This window comes from Asparagus officinalis, chromosome 2 (assembly GCF_001876935.1).
Source record: "Asparagus officinalis chromosome 2, Aspof.V1, whole genome shotgun sequence".
NCBI lineage: Eukaryota > Viridiplantae > Streptophyta > Magnoliopsida > Asparagales > Asparagaceae > Asparagus > Asparagus officinalis.
The window spans coordinates 37985561-38006130 of record NC_033795.1 but is presented as its reverse complement, the minus strand read 5'-3'; the positions used below and the strand labels follow the sequence as shown (position 1 = coordinate 38006130).

Genomic DNA, 20570 nt, shown 5'->3' with positions numbered 1-20570 from the left:
GTTCGTATTTCTGTACATATACATATTTTATTTAAAATTATGTATAAGAATCGGAAAATGATGTAAAGTAAATCATATTGTGTATGAAGCAATTCTTATTGTACGTGCATGTGTACATCAATAATTTTAATGTTTACAAAAACTATAATGTGCTAATTTTCGCCATATTAATGAGAAACTGATTTCAAATCGGAAGTGAATCGGCAGGCCCGAACAATCTGCTCCTAGTCATTTGTCAAACAAATAGATCACATGCTGAACAAGCCCGGCCCATTACGAGCAGCAGTCGACTCTCTCACAAAACCCTCGTTCCTCCCCCTTTTTTCCGTCTCCCCTCGACGCCCAAGACCGCCGATGACTGCAGAAATCAAATCTTTGGAAGCAGCAACAGCAGCGGTTACCTCATTCTCCAAGAAGAGAAAGCTAAAGCATGGAGGAGGCAAGGGAAAGAAAAAACCCAACAAGAAACTCAAACCCGTTGCAAAAACGAAAAACCCTAGCCAAAAGATGAAGAAGCTCTTCAAGAAACGAGCCAAAGCCTACAACTCCGATGAATCCGAAGAAGAATACGAGCAAGAGGAAGAAGAAGACATTGCCGATGAGCAATCCAGTGATGAGGAGGAACGAGAGGAGGAAGAGGAGAGGGATATCGATGCCTCCGACGAAGAGGACGATGGCTCTCGTTTGGGCATTACTAAGTTCTCTGAAGGTTGCAGGGCTTTTCGAACGGCTTTCCTCAAGATTATGAAGAAGCATCTCCCCAATGATCCGTTGGTAAGTAATAACTTCTTTTAATTTCTCCTCTTTAACAACTTATTAATTAAGATTCTGCAAGCTCCGATTTTTATGCCATGTTGAAGAGGAATCGTGAATGAATACCCAAAGAGAAACTAATGTTTGCCACATTATGGAGATTTGTTGGTGTTGATTGGTGTTTCAAAACCCTAAAGTTGGATTTATTCCAATTGGGTTTGATATAAAAATTCAAAGTGCCTTGACTTATTTGTACATCCAATGATAGGATTAGTGAACCGTTCCTTCCCTGACATGGATTTTCTTTCTTCTATTGTACAAAGGGCCCAGTCTTATCTGCACACAAGAAGCTTATTGCTAATAAGCTACTGGAAGAGGAAACTGAGCATAAGTCAAAGGGAGAGGCAAAGAAGGAAAAGCATTTGGTTTGTAATTTATTTAAATTTCAAACATGATCAAGTTTACGCTTATCCCTACTTGTGGAAAAACGGCTAACCTTTTCATTATAATTTCACCCTTTACATAATGTTGAATAGGCAGGAGAGAAGGGTCATGTAAAACCAGCAACTTTCCTAGACACGAAGGAAAAACTTCTAATTAGCATTGCTACAAAAGGAGGTATTCTTTCCCAACATCCAATTTTTAGTCTTGTTATTCCACATCGGTAATGGTTGAGTCACTTACCAAATTTTATCTTGCATATGCGGTATGAGCTTTCAGTGGTTAAGTTGTTCAATGCGGTACTACTACACTCTATTACCTTTTCATCTTCCCTTTCTTTTATATCTTTAGATGTTGCAGCTCCTATCATATTTGAAATTGTCATTTACAGGTCAATAAGGCATTTCTTTTATATCTTTAGATGTTGCAGCTCCTATCATATTTGAAATTGTCATTTACAGGTCAATAAGGCACAAAATCCACAGAAAGACTTGAATCCTCTCCTATCATATTTGAAATTGTCATTTACAGGTCAATAAGGCACAAAATCCACAGAAAGACTTGAATCCTTCGAGGTCTAAAGATGCCAAAGGTGTGATATAGCAAACAACTTGTTTATTCTTTTTAGTAGTATAAAACCCAGTTTGGTTGATAAGGTTGATGTTTACACCACATGATAGTTGCTTTTCTTTCTTCTTATGAATGCATATCAACATATTTATTTTTTAACTATCTGTCATTTACCATGTAAAGTATCGTTAATTACCGTGTCTTGACTATTGAATTTCTATTCATTTATAAGAAATTCATTGCATTTCTATTTTGTGAGTATGGTTTTGCTTAGTGCATTTGGAATCCAAGAAGTTAGATTTGTATCCGCTATGCTCATTCATTGGAAGGGTGATAATACTTACTATGTGTTTGTTGAAATTATAGAAGGGAAATGCTTATAGTAGGTTAAGGTAGAGTTCAATTGAACTATTAAAAGACATTTATTTTTTTATTTCTGACTGAAAATATAGGATATATGCTTTTCTAGTTTTGGTGTCTCCTTGATATGCCATGTCATGTGTTCATATACTAGTTTTTTTTACATGTTTAACTTGTATCCCAAGTTTTTTGAGATTTGACGAATCAGTATAAAAAGGCCTTGACCATTTCGGTACACAAAAAATTGTGATAAAGGTTTTGTTGCTCTTGTTATACCACTTTAGGTTAGGGAGGAGGCACAATGGAGAGGAGGATATGGTTGAATGGTGTGGAGGGCATGGGTGGGAGGGGATATGTGGGGCTGAAGGATGTTAAGGTTTGGTGGGGGGGGGGGCGGCGAGTTCAAAAAAAAATTAATGTTATCATACACTCATTCCTTTAGTTATCTGAACAATTTTTTTTACCCCTATATGATTTAAGTGGTGAATTAAGTTCCTTAATGAAAAAAAATCTAAGAAAAGGATGGCCTTTTGCATCTGTAGAAGCCATCATATTTATAATCTAATATTATAAGAACCATGGGGAACTATATGGGTCAGGCTTAAATCAGTAATCACTCTAACCTTATAAGAGCAATGAAAACAGAGTATGCCCTTGATATGGAGAAGCATGGACATGAACATGTTAATATATAAATGGATCCTCGCCTCGATCAAAATTCTATAGGGAGTACTAAGTGAGAACATTACTGCAGAAATATTGTGCTCGATAAGTCGTCAACCATGGACATTATTCATTGTAGAGAGGTCAGCTGCACACGGAGCGGACCATCTTCCATGGTTCAATTCTGTAAAGCAAAACGTCGTACCATAGCTTAGGTTACTAAAGTTGGATATTGCCTGTTCATCAGTGTACAAAATTACCAATTGAAACATATTTCTTCCCAATTAGACGTGAATCCTAATAAGCTTGTGATAAGTGGACATGATTTGCATCAGATGTGGTTCGGCTGCTAATTAATCTGTGGTCTTTCACTACCGCATCATCCATATATATTAAAGGTTTTTCTGGCATATTGTTCTAATTTCTTTGTTCCAGATCCTTTTAATAATTATGCTCCTTTTTAATTAATTTGTCATGATTACACCTTTGCTCAACCTCTGGAGATCATGTTGGATAAAGCAACATCCATTTGTACATAATTTAATTTCATTTCTTTCTATATTTTTCATCATATTTTGGTCTATCTTGGATTGAATGTCTTTTGATGATTCTATATACATCTTGGACTTATAAGGGTTTCCTCCAGAAATAACTATATTTTATCATCAAGACTCGACTGCAAGACTAAATCATAAGCTGAAGGCTCCTATCTCTCTGTTTAACTATATTTTATCATCAAGACTCGACTGCAAGACTAAATCATAAGCTGAAGGCTCCTATCTCTCTGTTTAGAAGTTAATACAAGTTTATATTGACCTTAAAGACTAAATCATAAGCTGAAGGCTCCTATCTCTCTGTTTAGAAGTTAATACAAGTTTATATTGACCTTATTTTCAAGATTGATCTTCTTATCAAGAGCAGTTAGAACCAGTAGTTGCACTTGAGTGCAAGTTTGTCATCTTAGGTGGATTGACATTCAACTGCTTAATTACCATGGAATTTTTAGTTTTTTGTAGATTAATTGCCTAAATCGACCATACTGCTAAAGTTTATGCTTACCGAAGAATCGTTCTCAAGTATTATTTGTGGTTTTGGATTATGTTCATGTATGTTACAGTTAGGAGTTAAAACCAGCAGTTGCACTTGAGTGCAAGTTTGTCATCTTAGGTGGATTGACATTCAAACTGCTCAATTACCATGGAATTTTTAGTTTTTTTGCAGATTACTTGCCTAAATCGACCATGCTGTTAAAATTTATGCTTACTGAAGAATCATTCTCAAGTATTATTAGTGGTTTTGGATTATGTTCATGTATGTTACAGTTAGTGTTAAATTGAACGGCATTGGAATACACAGTTAGAATCATACTTGAATTATATATGTCATTATGTCTTATTCTTCTTTTGAATAGAGATTTTATTCTCCAAATCTGAATCAGGATCCAATTACTTCTTTGAGTCTAAGAATATTTTTTGGATACTACACAAAGTATATCTATAATTGATTTAATAAAAATAATTTAAAGAGTTTTTTTAATTTGATTAAAAGAATTGTCTCTCTGGACTATTAAAATTCATGTTAATTGTAGAATTTCATCACTTATGAACATCATGTAACAAATTTCAAATAAAAGCATACTATTTATGTGCTTGCTTCCTATCTTTTGACTTTGACCATATATATTAGCATGACTAATTTGCTCAACGAAGCTTTAGAATTGGTCCTTGCATGTTTAAAAATGATTATTATTTATTATACTGTAATTTATGATGCTATAAGCTTTAGAATTGGTCCTTGCATGTTTAAAAATGATTATTATTTATTATACTGTAATTTATGATGCTATCGCTGTAAATTATGATGCTATCTTCTAAAAAAATGATTATTATTTATTATACTGTAATTTATGATGCTATCGCTGTAAATTATGATGCTATCTTCTAAAAGGTACCACCTTCAGTTGTATGAAGAATAATAAATTTATTATGAAAGTTAAGAGTTAGCAGATTTGTCTTCTGTATAATTTGTAATGCTGAATTGCTGATGGCATTTTTATTATGGTTATAAGGCATTGTTTCTCTTATGGGTTTCTTTTGGATAAAGTTGTAGAATTTAGTTTGCTTGATTTAATGAAAATCCTTTTTTTCTTCTCAGAATTGGCAAAACGGAGGAAACAGGCATTTTTGTCGGAAATCAATAAGTCAGCAACAGAGAAATCAGATCATGGATTTTCCTTCTACTCTACGAAGGTATTAAAAAAATTGACTCTTGTGATCTATTGCCATTTGCAGCCTCCTACAGGTCTAGCAGTTGGACCTTCAAATTTGGGTTTGTTTACTATAGTTGCAAACTTGTATTCTCTTGGCATTCAACATTATATCTTATGGATTTGAAATTAAGGTATTTTTGCTACTTGACAAGCTTTATTGTAGAACTATATAGCTTAGTTGTTTCTGCGTCAATCGAATTACTGAAGGCACACAAATTCACTAAGCTTATTATATTGAACTGTATATATTAAATGCTGTAGGTTTTATGCTAAAACATTTAAATAGCATTTTAACTTTGTTCTATTTTTCTCTCACTTAAAAAAATGACAGATCAACGCAGTTATTTTTTATAATAAACATTTGGAACTTCAAACTTATTAGTTATTACTGATTGACTAAGAGTATGCTTAATGAGATGGTTGCAAGTTTCATGTAATTGTAGAATCTGTAGAGTATCAATTGGTAATACGGAGGTAAAAGTACACTAGTAAAGTGCTTGACAAATTAAAGTTTCATACTTTCATTCTTACAATTATTATCTTTCTTCGATTTCCCCCCATCATATAGGTTTTTTCTTTAGTTGATAATTGCACTATTTCCATCATACAAGATCTTTTTTTATACAAATGCTTGTATGCCTTATTTTAGAAATCTCCCTAGAAATTCACATATAACAAATTTATATAATATGGAGTATTGAGTTTATATATATAGTTATGGTTAAGATCTCTTAGTTGGAAGAGGTTCATTTATCATATATACTAGTATGCTACACGCGCGTTGCACGTGGTGTACTTGGTTTAAAAAGTTATTAGTAAATAATATATTCTATATTATTGATTCTTAAATATGTACTTAAGATATAATATTTACTTATGATATTGTCATTCCCAATATATCATGCACGAAAGTTACAAAGGCCACTAAATAAATAAATAATATTAAATGTCTAGTATCTAGTTGGAATAACAAGATTTATTATTAGATGCAAAATTACAAAAGCTGTAATAGCAAGATGGAATCACAACTGGGGTATAATGATATAGTTTGAATAGCTTAATTCATGAGAATTGTATAAGTCAATTTTTTAACCCAAATTAAAGAATCTCAATGAAGTGACAAACTAATCTTGATTTCATATAAGAAATCAAAATTTTTATGCAATGCAATCAAATATATTATATATAGGTTTGTGTATTCTGATTTACTCAATGAGTATAAGAAAGTTATTCAATATGTTTTACTCAATGAGTATAAGAAAGTTATTCAATATATTATATATAGGTTTGTGTATTCTGATTTACTCAATGAGTATAAGAAAGTTATTCAATATGTTTTATTTGTTGATCTTTGTAGTCTAAAGTTGATAGGAAAAAAGAACTTATTGGTGGTTAATCAAAAAGAAGAAAAAGTTTTATAATTCAACATAATTATTAACGAAAGAACATAAAAGATGCTTAATAGAGGTAAGAAAATTAAAAGGACAAGAAACATTGAAAGTGTTAGATAAGGTGATAGCACATCTGAACCTAAAGTGCATATGAACTGAGTAATTAGTTAAGAATTAAATCATGAATACATCTAATGAATAAGAAAGCACAACTTATAACCTATATTCAAAAGAAAAAGCACAACCTACGATAAGTAGCACAAAAAGCTCTTTACAACATTGTGCAAGGAGGAAAATCTTTAAATAGCTTTGCATAACTCCAAAAATAAGATCATACATTCTCTATAAGTATTAAAAGATCAATAAGAATCTTACCTAATTCACAGTAAAAAAAGCACACACAAAAAACAATCTTGTATTCCCAAATTAGATTTATACATTTAAATATCAAGACTTCCAAATTATAATCTTTCTATAATTTATTATCCTTCTCTTTTCAAGGATTCAAGAGACATCACAAATCAAGAGCTACGAATTGAACATGAGGCATGATCTTCAACTCTATAAAAAATAAATCTTTAAGTCTGCAAACTATTTGACAAATATTATCCAATGTATACACGTGGGCCTACATATACAAGCCACGTCCACTATAAACCATTTGACAAACTTTCTATATAATATGAACCATTGTGTTGGTGGAGAAATTTGGCTTAAAAGGTGATGTGGTGGGTTGAAGAGCATAGATGTCGGTAATTTATAGTGTAAAGATAAAAAAGAGGTTATGTAAAGAGAAAATGAAAGAGTGGTTAGTTAATTGTCCATAACATATGCATTTAATTAAATAAGTTATGAAATCTTTAAGAGCCTAAGAAACTACTTATATCTTATCATTATGATGATTTGCAATTAATTTAGTTTAATTTAGTTTAAGACTCATTGAATGAGACTTTGAGATAAATCAAATAAAGAAAATAATTATAGTAAAGTTGGAATTATCAAATTTGAGAGGGGTAAAAGGGGCAATCAAAAGTTTTAGCACCCTAATCCTCCTTTATATGTAGTGTAGATGTTTATGTGCGCGTTTGCATGTGCATGAGGCTAGGTGGGTGTGTTTGTCACAGTTTTAGTTAGCTTGCATTTTTTGTGATAGCATAGTTCACATAGTCCACATAAAATAACTTGAAAAGCTGTAGAATTTCCATAATGAATTTGATCATTCTTGGAGTCCATTTGTTTGCATTGCTCTGTGCAGGTTACTAAATCTGCAAGTAAAGAAAACGATGATGAACCTGGATGGGCTCCTTTACGTGATAGTTACATCCTTAACAATTCAAAGTTGAAGGACTGGGATAGAATACCAGTAAGATTCAAAATGGTTCACATATTGCTCCTGTCTATTTTTTTATGATATTGAAGATCTGGAAGTTATTGAAATGTTGATCTTGTTGAATTTTCTTATTAATCATTAGGATCCTGCTGCAGTAGATGATCAAGGAAAAATATCCTCGGACAGTTCTTCTGATGAGGATTGATAATTTGACGATTAAAAAACTTTTGAGGTAACTGGTATAGCAATGCAATTAGTATTGACTTTGTAATCCTGACTGCCTTTCCTTTTGTAAACGGCAATTTGGCTTACTATTTGTTCATTCTCAAGTATTTTGAGAGTAAAAAGTTTGAAGAAAATGTTAAAGCACACCGCACAAAGCATAGGTGCCCCCAACACCCAGATGTGGGTACCTGCGACTGTTCCATGCGTAAGGACCTTAATCTCCTTAACCAAATCCTTAATGAATAGTGGTAATCTAACTTCAGGTACAATAGTATTAGAGTCGTAGACCAATCTCTTATTAGTTTTTATTGTCATTGTTTGTTGGTATTTCATCATCAAACATAATGAACACTAAGAAGTGAATAGACAAAGGCATTGAATGTGCACTTCCTTAAATTCACTTACAATTTCTTTCTAAAGGAGTCTGGTAATTCATCATTAGACATAATGAACCCTAAGAAGTGCATAGATGAAGGCATTGAATGTACACTTCCTTAAATTCACTTACAATTTCTTTTTAAGGGAGTCTTTGAAATCCTCGTCAGAACATGTAAAATCTGTCATAACTTCACAAATTTGATTCTCTGGATGCCAACTTCAAAAATCGATCTTCCAAAGGATATCTGACCATTGATCTAAATGATCGTCAAGTTTAGGAATTTTTTTTTGTGGATTAAATTATCTGAAGACTTCAAAGGTCAATCTTCCAAAGGAAATTAGACAATTGTATTTAAAAGCTCGCCAAGTTTAGGAATGAAGACATATATTTAATCATATTTTTGTTAATGACAATTATCTGCTGACTTCAAAGATCAATCTTCCAATTGATATTTGACCATTGTATCTAGAACACATTGAGTTAATGCCTATAGACCTATATTTAATCGTGTTTTTTTAATAACTCAATTTATTTGCCTACTTTAAAGATAAATTTTCCAAAGGATATCTGACCATAGTTTCTAAAAGATCGTCAAGTTTAGGAATGAAAACTTATATTTAATCGTGTTTTGTTTGATGATTCATTTATCTGCAGATGTACTGTAGCAACTATAATTTTTTGGGCGAGTAATGTGAAATTTGCATAATTCTTTCGCTCTCTTGTGAAATCCTTCCACAATAACTCATCCATTTACCATTTAGGCTCAGCATGGTGTTAGACAATAGGAGAGAAAAGGGGAGGAAGGAAGAACAAAGAAATCAGGGTTCTAATGAGGGATTTTAATTTAATAGCAATTATGATTAATCATCAAAAATTTATTCAGTTATAAAATTGAGTACATTAAAGTCATTTATATAGATATAATACCGCTATATTTAATGATAATGCTTTGATGTCCCTTGTCTAGTCCTCGTGAAAATATGAAATAAGAAAACATATAGATATTTTATCCTAGTTAATTCTTAATCAAAAACAAATTAAAAAAATCTTCTAGATTTGTTCCTGGTACAACACAGAACATAAATTCAAGAAATAAAAATATTTTAATCTTATGAATTATTCTTTAATCTCCTAGAATATTTCTTGGAAAAATAATCGCCATGAATTCTCACTTCATATTGAACTGAAGAAATCATTCAGCATCAAACTCCCCTAGTAGGACAAAACTGGACTTCGGGTTTAAAATGCAAAATGGATGAAGAACTGAAAACCGATAATAATGATCTAAGATTGCAAAACTAGTGATGACTGGCATGATAAAATAAACTTGGTGGGTGTTGTTCTCATGATTTTATTAAGACAAGGTGCTATAACAACTCATAGATGACTTAAAAAAAGGTCATTCTCAATGAAATTTTAAATTAGAGGCTGAAGAATATCTGTCAATGTGAGGAGGACAACGTGAGGGGGAGGACAAAGCTCCCACATTCTGCCCATGCTGGGAACGTAGGGGGGACACTAGCCCATGCTTCTATGTTGCCCATGCTCACCCCCATGCTCCTTATTCGCTGCCACATGCTCTGCCCATCTTCTCTTGTCTCTCTCTTGGCTATAAATAGAAGGGAGGTAGAGAGGAGAAGTGTGGTGGGGAAAAAAATCTTGAGTGGAGGAAAAAAGAAAGAGAGAGCTTGTATAAGTTTGGTATATTTCTTCATAGTGAAACCCCCTCTCGTGAACGTAGGCAAGTTAGCCGAACTACGTAAATCTCGTGTCTGTATTGTATTAACTATGAGTTTGCCATTGCTTGTAGGTTCCCTCGACATTTCAGTCTTAGAACTGATGAGAGGAAGAGTGTATGTTTCACTTTATTAATATATTTCACTTTCTATTCTAGTTTCCTTTGAAAGACAAGAATATAGAGGTTGACTTGTGCTTTTGTAAAAACGAAAGTCAGGGCTCTCTTTGAGATGATATCGCTTTCGCGGCGTGAGGACGTGACTTTACACCTAACAATTGGTATCAGAGCCCTTTATTCAGATTGGAGGTGGTAAAATTTCTGATTTGAGGTGGTGCTTGATTATTGTGTGGTGAACACAAGGTATTTGTTGAAATTCCTGAGAGAAGCAGATTTATTTATACAAGCGGAGAATGGCGTCAATAAGTAAAACAGTTAAAATTGAAAGTACGAGATCGAAAAGTTCAATGTGAAGAATGATTTCTCCTATTGGAGGATGCAGATAAAAAATTCATTGATTTCGTAGAAATTGGACAAAGCTTTGGTGGGAAAAGAAAAGAAGCCCAAGGATATGTTTGATGAGGATTGAGAGGAGCTGGATCTGGAAGCACGTGCGTCGATTATCCTTTGCCTTGAAAGAGATGTAGTTTTCTTGGTGGACGGGGAGGAAACGGTTGCGGGCGTGTGGTTAAAATTAGAGAGCACCTTCATATGACGAAGAGTCTAACAAATCGGATCTGTTTAAAATCCAAATTGTATACTTGCAAGATGGACGATGGTTCATCAATCCGGGAATACATCAACAAGTTTGATAGGATCTTATCGGATTTGAAAGATATTGAGGTGACAGTGGAAGATGAGGATCAGACACTTCTACTACTTCTATCTTTGTCAAAGTCTTAAAGAGAATCTGGTTCAAACACTGATGTTTGTGGGTGATAGTCTGTCGATAGATGAGACTAGAACAGATGATCTTCGAAAATTATAACTAGTGATATGGTCACTGGTGGTAACAAAGAACAAGCGCAGGGGTTCTTTACCAGAGGAAGGGGCAATGAGCGAGGAAAAGGCAAGGAAGGAAAGTCTAGATCAAAATCAAGACCTCTTGAAATACAGTGTTTCAAATACGGTGAGCTAGGACATTTCAAAGGCAATTGTCCTAACAAGAGAGTAGGTGGGAAGAAAAACAACTACAAGACTGAAAGACAAGAAGACAAGGAAGAGGCGAGCTACGTTTCAGGGGAAGGGAGCGATAAGGAATGCTATGTCGTCACGGGTGGCGAGAATACCTTCGGGAAGTGGATACTTGATTCTAGTTGCTCTTACCACATGTGTCCAAATAGGAAATGCTTCACTACCTACATGTGCATTGATGGTGGAATCGTATTGATAGGGAATAATCATGCTTGTAAAACGATGGGGCTAGGCGATATCAAGATCAAGATGTATGATGGAGTGGTTCGAACCTTGACGGATGTAAGGCACGTTCCCGACTTGCGGAAGAATCTTATCTCAGTTGGTGCTTTAGACTCCGGGTTGCAAGATTGTAACAGAGAACGGAGTGAAGATGGTTGTTCGGGGTTCCTTAGTAGCGATGAAGGGCATTCGTCATGGCAACCTATATGCTCTCTTAGGTACGACAGTGACGGGAGATGCAGCTGTTGGAACTGATGGAAGTGGTGGAGATCCATGTGAGCACACACGGTTATGGCATAGGCGGGTTGGGCAGATGTCAGAGAAGGGTCTAGATCTGCTTGGTAAGGAGGGTTTGTTGAAGAATCTGAAGAAGTCTTGCATGGATTTTTACGAGGATTGTGTGTATGAGAAGGCGCACATGGTTCAATTTCTGAGAAGTAATCACAAGAGCAGAGGGATACTAGATTATGTGCACACGGAAGTTTGGGGTCCGACTTCGATAACTTTTAAGGGTGGTTCCAGATATTTTATCTCATTCATAGATGATCATTCGAGATATGCTTGGATTTATTTTCTGAAGCATAAGAATGAGGTATTTGAGACATTCAAGAAGTGGAAGGCGATGGTTGAGAACAGGACAGGAAAGAAATTGAAGACATTGAGATCTGACAACAATACAGAGTATACAGATGATGCTTTCAAGGAGTTCTGTGATCAGGAGGGGATTGCTAGACACTGGACAGTTAGATCTACGCCACAGCAAAATTGGGTCGCGGAGAGACTGAACCGAACACTACGGGAGAAAGCAGTGAGTATGCGATCTTATGCTGGTTTGGGCAAAGAATGGTGGGCAGAGTCGATTGCTACAACTTACTATATAGTGAATCAATCTCCATATTCGACATTGGACGGTGATACACCCTATCGGGTGTGGTCAGGGGAGCATGTAGATTACGATAGGCTCCGGATCTTCGGATGTACAGCCTACTATCATGTCAACGAGGGAAAGCTTGACGTAAGGGTCAAGAAGGTAATTTTCTTGGGGTATGCAAAGGGTGTAAAAGGCTATCGCCTTTGGTGTACAGAAGATTCAAAGTTCGTGATCAACATGGACGTTACCTTTGATGAGAAGTCCATGATTGCTAGGGTTCTCAAGAATGATGGTGTTGAGACTGTTCGGAATTTCTAAGGAAGGGGTGTCAGTGGATCCTTCAAAGATAGAAGCAATTGTTGATTGGAAGAGACCTAGCACCGTGACCGAGATACGAAGCTTTCTGGGATTGGCTGGTTACTATAGAAGGTTTATCGAGGGATTTTCTCGCATTGCAGCACCTTTGACTCGATTGACTCAGAAATGGATCAAGTTTCAGTGGACAGAGAAGTGTGAGCAGAGCTACCAGGAGTTGAAGGATCGATTAGTGTCCGCACCTATACTCACGATTCCTTCTGGATCAGGTGGATTTGTGATATACAGTGATGCTTCTCATATTGGCCTCGATTGTGTTCTTATGTAGAATGAGAAAGTAGTAGCATATGCCTCCAGACAACTTAAACCTTATGAAAAGAACTACCCAACACATGATTTGGAGTTAGCTGTTGTTATCTTTGCATTGAAGATTTGGCGGCACTATTTGTACGGGGAGACTTGTGACATCTACACAGATCATAAGAGCCTTAAATACATTTTCACACTTAAGGAGTTAAATATGAGACAAAGGCGATGGTTGGAGTTAATGAAGGATTATGATCTTAATATTCTTTATCATCCCGGCAAGGCAAATGTGGTAGCTGATGCTTTGAGTAGGAAGTCCAATGCTAGTGTTGCCACTTTGGTCACAAGTCAGAAGCATATGATGGAGGACTTGAGGAGACTGGATATTGATATTCGACTTCGGGGATCTGGAGTGATGTTTGCTCATCTTAAAATTCAGCCTGCTTTGATTGACAGGCTTGTGGCTGCACAAAGTGATGATTCAGTTCTTGTAAAAATTAAAGCAGATGTGGATCAGGAACTTCAACATGATTTTGTAGTTCATGATGGAGCTTTGAGATTTAAAAATCGTTTATGTGTACCTAATAATCCGGAGTTGAAGAAAGAAGTCCTAGAGGAGGCGCACTGTTCGGCATATACAATTCATCTTGGATCAACGAAGATGTATAGAGATTTGCGAGAAACATTTTGGTGGAATGACATGAAGCGAGATATTACAGAATTTGTGTCTAGGTGCTTGGTGTGCCAACAAGTCAAGATTGAACATTAGAAGCCTGGCGGACTACTTCAGCCTCTCTCAATTCCTGTGTGGAAGTGGGAGGAGGTAACAATGGATTTTGTGACTGGTTTTCCTAGGAGTCAGAGTGGTAATGACACTATATGGGTGATTGTTGATCGACTTACTAAATCGGCTCATTTCTTGCCTTGTAAAATCACTCATTCTCTTGAGAAGCTTGCTGAATTATATGTTAAGGAGATTGTGAGATTGCATGGGATACCAGTGACTATTATATCAGATAGAGATTCGAGATTTCGTTCTAGATTTTGGCAAGGTCTGAATAATGCTCTGGGAACACAATTGGGTTTTAGCACATCTTATCATCCGCAGACGGACGGGCAATCGGAGAGGACTATTCAGATATTGGGGGATATGCTTCGTGCTTGTGTTTTGGATTTGAAGGGTAGCTGGGAAAAACATTTGCCTTTGGTGGAGTTTGCATATAACAATAGCTATCACTCCAGTATTGATGTCCCCTTATGAAGCACTGTATGGTAGGAGATGTAGATCACCTATTTGTTGGGATCATGTAGGAGAAAAAAGGCTGCTCGGTCCTGAGATAGTACAGATTATCACTGAGAAGATTCAACAGATACGTGAGAGACTTTGTATAGCTCAAAGCAGGCAGAAGAGTTATGCCGATAATAGAAGAAGAAAGTTGGAGTTTGAAGTCGGCGATCATATTTTCCTTAAAGTATCACCTAGTAAGGGAATGATGAGATTTGGAAGAAATGGCAAGTTGAGTCCGAGATATATTGGACCTTTTGAGATTTTGGAGAGGGTTGGAGCTGTAGCATACAAAATTGCATTGCCTCCAGAGTTGGCTAAAATTCATAATGTTTTCCATGTGTCAATGCTGAGGAAGTGTGTATTTGATCCGAGTCATGTATTGAATTATGAGCCCCTTGGGATCAAGGAAGATTTAATATATTTAGAGTATCCAGTTAGAATTTTGGACTGGAAGGAGCAAGCCTTGAGGTCAAGAATGATTAAGCTAGTGAAGGTTTTATGAAAAAATCATTCAGCTGAAGAAGCTACATGGGAGCACGAAGATGAGATGAAGGAAAAATATCCTAATTTATTTGAAGACTCAGGTATGTTCAAGTTTTGAGGACAAAACTTCTATTAAGAGGGATAGTATGTAATAATTCTAAGCTTTCTTTAGATAGATATATATAAGGAAAAGTATAGGAACTTTTATGTAAAAATTGTTAGCGGGTTCTAATAGCAAAAAAAAGGATCTTCATAAATACCCAAAACTCTATTTCTTTTCCCGATTCTTCTTATTCTGTCTCTGTTCCGCCGCAAAAAAAAAAAAAAAGAAAAAAGAAAAAAAGAAAAAAAAAAGTGACCAAATCTCAATTGAAAGGGGAGGACGTGGTGATTGATCCACTCTACACAAAGATAAAGTTGAAAGCATCATTATCCAAAGCTTGTTTTGGATCGACGGAACTAAATAGACAAGGTAAAGAGGTGCCAACTTTTTGATGTTGTAAAAATATTAGGTGGTGGGTATGATTTATAATATACTTAGTTCATTATGTCAAAGATATAGATTGATCAAGTAGTTAGCATGTTAGTCACATATCACGTTAATTATTTAATAGTTAGTATTGATAATTTCTTGCATTTATTCCGTAGGAATTTCTAGTGGCTCCGAGGAGGCATCGTGAGTGGTATTTCGATTGTCTTTCGAGTTTGTGGTAAGTGGTGAATTTATGCATTGTGCGCTGTGTATTTTTTATATAATTATATCAAGTATACTTGGATTTGTTCCTGACGGATTATATCCTTCGTATGATTACTGGTATATCATTTGTTGATTGGTTAATTTTATGATGCTCATGGATATTTTGGTATAAGCCTATGCTTATTTTCTTTATCAATTGTTATGTCTTTTCATATAGTGGTAGGTTAAGATGCATATGTGTCTGATTTATTTCACTATTGGTTGGCCTTTGGCATTTTTGTATAATGTGATTAGCTTTATGAACTTTGTTTATTGTTAAAGCATATGCATCTCAAGTCAGTATACCGGTATATGTCGGATATAAGCAAGTTATTAAAACAAGGCTCAATGTGCCTCTATGAGGTTTCTATTTTAGCGCTAAGAGCCCAAGTTTGGGTCTCACCGTTCCTATCACGGGCTTTATAATAGTGGGGTTTGCCAAGTCAACCGGAGTATCGAAGTGTTGACCGCATTGAGACGTGACCTACTTATTTTCATTGCATGTATTTATTTTAAAGGTGTTGCATTATAGATTTTACTATTTTAGTATTTCGCTTATCAAGTCAATTTATTTTAGTTTTGCAAAACCAGTGTTTAATGTATAAATTTATCCACTTATTGAGTTGTGAACTCATTGTGTTGTTTTCATTCTTTTCAGAGACTTGGGATTAGGTGGAATTGAGGATTTGCCAAATTCTTAGAACGAAGCAAAGAATAATTCGAGATTGTTATTGTCTTCTAGGTGAAGGTTAAATAAAGTCTTTAATGTTTAGTTGATGAATTGAGAGTTTGTAATAATGAGATTCTTTCTTTAGGTTGAGATTTATTTGGAGTTGAGGAATATTTATTTTTATCAAGTTAATTGGCTTAGTTTGACTTTTGGGATTAAAGAGAATTTTTATTGTTGGTTTTAGTTCAATGAAGAGATTTGTTTTAGTGCTCTTTTAATGAATGTATATTTTGGAGGACTTTTCACAGGTTTAGTCCGGCTCTAATATTCCTTTGAGGTTCGGAAATTGGGGTTGTGACAAAAACCCCCCTCCCGTGGATGTAGACAAGTTAGCTGAACCATGTAAATCTCGTGTCTGTATTGTATTAACTGTGAGTTTGCCATTGCTTGTAGGTTCCCTCAATATTTCAGTCCTAGAACTGATGAGAGGAAGAATGAATATTTCACTTTATTGAAATATTTCATTTTCTATTCTAGTTTCCTTTGAGAGACAAGAATATAGAGGTTGACTTGTGCTTTTGTGAAAACGAAAGTTAGGGCTCTCTCTAAGGTGATATCGTTTCCGCTGCGTGAGGACGTGACTCTGCGCCTAACAGTCAACTTAGATGAGTAGTGTTCGACTTGCACTAAGAGTCATGAATATAATAAAAACTCATCAATAAGTAGATATATGAGGATGTTCTCAGGCCTTCGAAGTTTGTAGTGCGATAACATTTTAATGGTTGCTATTTTGGGTGATTTGCCTTGGAAATTTTTTCGTCGAGTTTGAAATCTGAAACATGGGAACTTAAAATCTGAAAGTTCTCTTTTATATCCAATTAAATTCCTTGCATGAATTAGGTAAGCAATGCGTGGCTGCAGGCTTTGAGGAAGCGATGATTGTGGGTCTTTTGAAAGTTCTGCCGATTGTGGGGATTGTTATTGGGTTTAGAGGCGGGAGGGTCAACATTGGTTGGGGGTCCTAACAGCAGCTCAGAGGTGGGGAAAGAGATTTGGTGTTGAAGGGGGAAGGGATATTGCTATCTGGGGTTTACTCTGATACGGATTAGTGTATACTAAAAGATGAGGAAGAGGAATAAAGACAGCTTAAGGTTTTTAGTTGGAATCTCATTTAGTAGCAATCAGAAACTAGTCTTCAAAACATTTATTGATTAATAAATTGGAGTGCATTAATGTTTCGTATATATGAATTAGGCAGCCCTGCTTTATTCCCAATCAAATGTAAGAATAAGACTATGTTTTTAACTATTATGTTTTGTCATCATGGCCGTATACATATTATGGACTTATTTGTGGATTTTATCACTTGAAATCTTCTTTCACCGATTACCCTTTCGCCCTTTCCCCTTGCTTCATGAAGAAAGATCATGGAAAACTAAATAAGAGTCTCATAGTACAAGAAAATATTTGAACTTTTATCCCAGGATCCAAGCAAAACGAGCACATGCCAGAATAAAAGAAGTACATAAAAATCATATAAAAAACAAAATGAACCTAGGGACAGAAGAACACCGGAAGATGGCACAACAGCCATGCTAAGAAGAGCTGAAAATGCTTCAAACCAGTCCAATTCCCATTACGTTTAAGTGTGCTGTCCAATGTTTAATGTCATTAGAAGATAGATGAATGAAGTGCTTATAGTTTAATTTATTATTTTTTTTATCACACTTCTGAATATTCAGTTCTTTTACTCAGCTTGAATATAGCTTTTATATAGACGTAGTTGAACTTAAAGATGCCAGGATGCCTTTGACCTTCAATTTATCTTTTCAAGGCCTTCCAAATTGTATTTTTCTGTGAAAATTAATTTGTGCTTCACCTAGCTTGGTAAAATTTACTGTTATTTTTTTTTTCTTCAAATGATTGTGCAATGCAAAATTTCTAATAATGTTTGTTCTTTTCTCAAAGAATTACCGGCTTCTTAGTTAATCAGTGGTCTCATCTATAATGTTATGTTTTTTGTTCCTAGAAGCAGTTTAATGCAATGCGTATGCAGCGTCTTTCTTGAGCTGCTGAAGCTTAAAAATAGAGAGCAGCACCTAACATTACTAATGATTATATATGGAGTCTGGAGGCCTTATCGCCCAACATGATACTGATTCTGAGCTTATGTAGTCTTAACTCTTGGCACTTTTGATGTTTTTCATTTTCTTTATGTTTTTTTATGCAACTTGATCACATTACCGCATTGTTGCCTACTGAGTATTGCAAAATCAAAGAGGTAGAAGACATTGTGATGCTTTCCATTTTGAATATCATTTGCTTCTTAGAACTGCCTTGAAAGGAACAGGAAAAGAGGAAGAGTTTCTTCCTGCTTCTGGTCTTTCACTCTGTCCAGAAAGTCTGCAAGCGGAAGAAACATCCTCTTAAAAGTATTTTTCCTCCTTATAAAAGGATTTTTCTAGGTAGCGATATAATTATTCCCATATTTTCCTTTACTTATTTGATTGGGTGATTTATACTTGGGATGAGGCTGTTCTTTTTTTAATTTGCTTCCTACGACTATGGCTCTTAACTTGCCGCATGTTTACTAGACTAGTATATTTGTCACAGTGCGCATACTGCCAGTATATGCTGAGTAGAGAAGGGGGGAATAGAAGCCACAAGCATTGTTAGGGGTCACAGGAGGAATAGGGCAGCGACTCACGAAGAGACTATTTTTTTTAATTCTTCCTACATGGGTTGTTCCCTAAGTGCAAAGGGAAGCAATACTTGAGATGAAGCAAACCGAGTTGATAGAATTAGAGGTGGTTTTGGGGCTAAATGGAGAAAAAACAAGGCCTACTTCAGCTGGGTCAAAGATAAGTGACGAGGGACCGCGCGCAGTGGAAAATTCTTCCCGTAGTTCAAAACCTTGGTGATAATCATGAAAAGGAAAATAGTCCCCTTCTCCAAAATTTCTTCAATCAATAACTGCTCTTAATGTAGTCCACATAATGTGAACTGGCGAGTGAAAAGATGATCGAGCACAGTGTCAGCAAGCAGTCATAGAAAGAAGGGGAATATTAATACATGGTCCTTAATTTACAAGTGTGTGGTGCTTTACCACCCGTTTGACAACCCTATCCCATTGTAATCTGCTTCATTGTCCTCTAATCTCCAAATAAATTTATATATATATATATATCACCGTACTCCACTGACCTTATAGATTCATATGTAGCCATTGAGTGATAAAGCATTTGAGGAATCATAACAAGATGAAGAAGGAAATAGCAACCATATGTTGTTTGGTTGGGCTGGCAGTCATCCAGCTCCTTACTGCATCTGTTTCGAGATTGTCCACTGAGACTGATAACATCATCGCCTTGTCCCTATTGCCGTCTTTGTGCAATGGGGGACCCAACAGTAGTGACATAACAACAGGGTTCTTAGCAGAAGAAGATGGTGAAGAGATGATGGACTCAGAGGTTCATCGGAGGTTAATCTTGGAGGCCGATGGGAAGACGATCGGGTATGGTGCCCTGAATCGAGACCGGCCCATCTGCAACTCAGGACCGAGGTCATACGCCAACTGCTTGCCTCCCCCGGCTAATCCTCGCACTCGAGGTTGCAACCCCATTTATCAGTGCAGGAATTAATGGATGATAGCTTGAATGGGGGAAGACCACATTTATCAGTGCAGGAATTAATGGATGATAGCTTAATGAAGTGCTTATATTTTAATCTATTATTTTTTATCACACTCCTGAGTATTCAGTTATATAACTCAGCTTGAATATGGCTAGCTCTTATATATACGTAGTTGAACTTAAAGGTACCAGGATGTCTTTGACCTGCAATTTATCTTTTCAAGGCCTTCGAAATAGTCAAAACAAGTTTTCTGTGAAAATTAATTTGTGCTTCATCTAGCTTAGTAAAATGTTGTGTTATTTTTTTCTCTGAATGATTGTGCAATGCAGAATTTCTGGTAACGTTTGTTCTTTTCTCGAAGAATTAGCAGCTTCTTAGTTAACCGGTGGTCTCATCTGTAACATTATGTTTTTTGTTCTTAGAAGCAGTTTGATGCGGTGCATTTGAAGTATCTTTCTTGAGCTGCTAAAGCATAAAATAGAGAGCATCACCTAAACGTTGCAAATGATTATATATCTGGAGTCTGAAGACCTTACCACCTAACATGATACTGGTTCTGAGCTTATGTAGTCTAGCTCTTGGCACTTTTGATGTTTTTCATTTTCTTTATGTTTTTCGATGTATCTTGATCGCATTACCGCATTGTTGCCTACTAAGTATTGCAAAATCAAACAGGTAGAAGACGACATGGTGATGCTTTTCATCTTGAATGTCATTTGCTTCTTTTAACTGCCTT

The 20570-nt window shown here is 35.6% G+C and overlaps 2 protein-coding genes across 5 annotated transcripts; both read left to right on the top strand.

Moving 5' to 3' along the window:
• On the top strand, positions 265 to 16479 carry LOC109830676 (RRP15-like protein). 4 transcript variants are annotated; one of them, XR_002244381.1, is made up of 10 exons: positions 266 to 774; positions 1077 to 1178; positions 1290 to 1371; positions 1474 to 1493; positions 1726 to 1786; positions 4942 to 5036; positions 7703 to 7810; positions 7920 to 8009; positions 15444 to 15505; positions 16190 to 16479. XR_002244381.1 is itself a non-coding variant. In XM_020398019.1 (9 exons), coding segments are annotated over exons 1-9 (951 nt in total). In that variant the 5' UTR covers positions 265 to 354; the 3' UTR covers positions 16191 to 16479. The 4 variants fall into 4 exon arrangements, 3 of the variants coding, with proteins under 3 accessions (XP_020253608.1, XP_020253609.1, XP_020253607.1); XM_020398019.1 differs by lacking the exon at positions 7920 to 8009 and having other exon boundaries at positions 265 to 774; XM_020398018.1 differs by lacking the exon at positions 15444 to 15505.
• Positions 19462 to 19842, top strand: LOC109831076 (protein RALF-like 32). Its single transcript, XM_020398415.1, has one exon. The coding sequence runs from the start codon at positions 19462 to 19464 to the stop codon at positions 19840 to 19842; it is 381 nt and encodes a 126-aa protein (XP_020254004.1).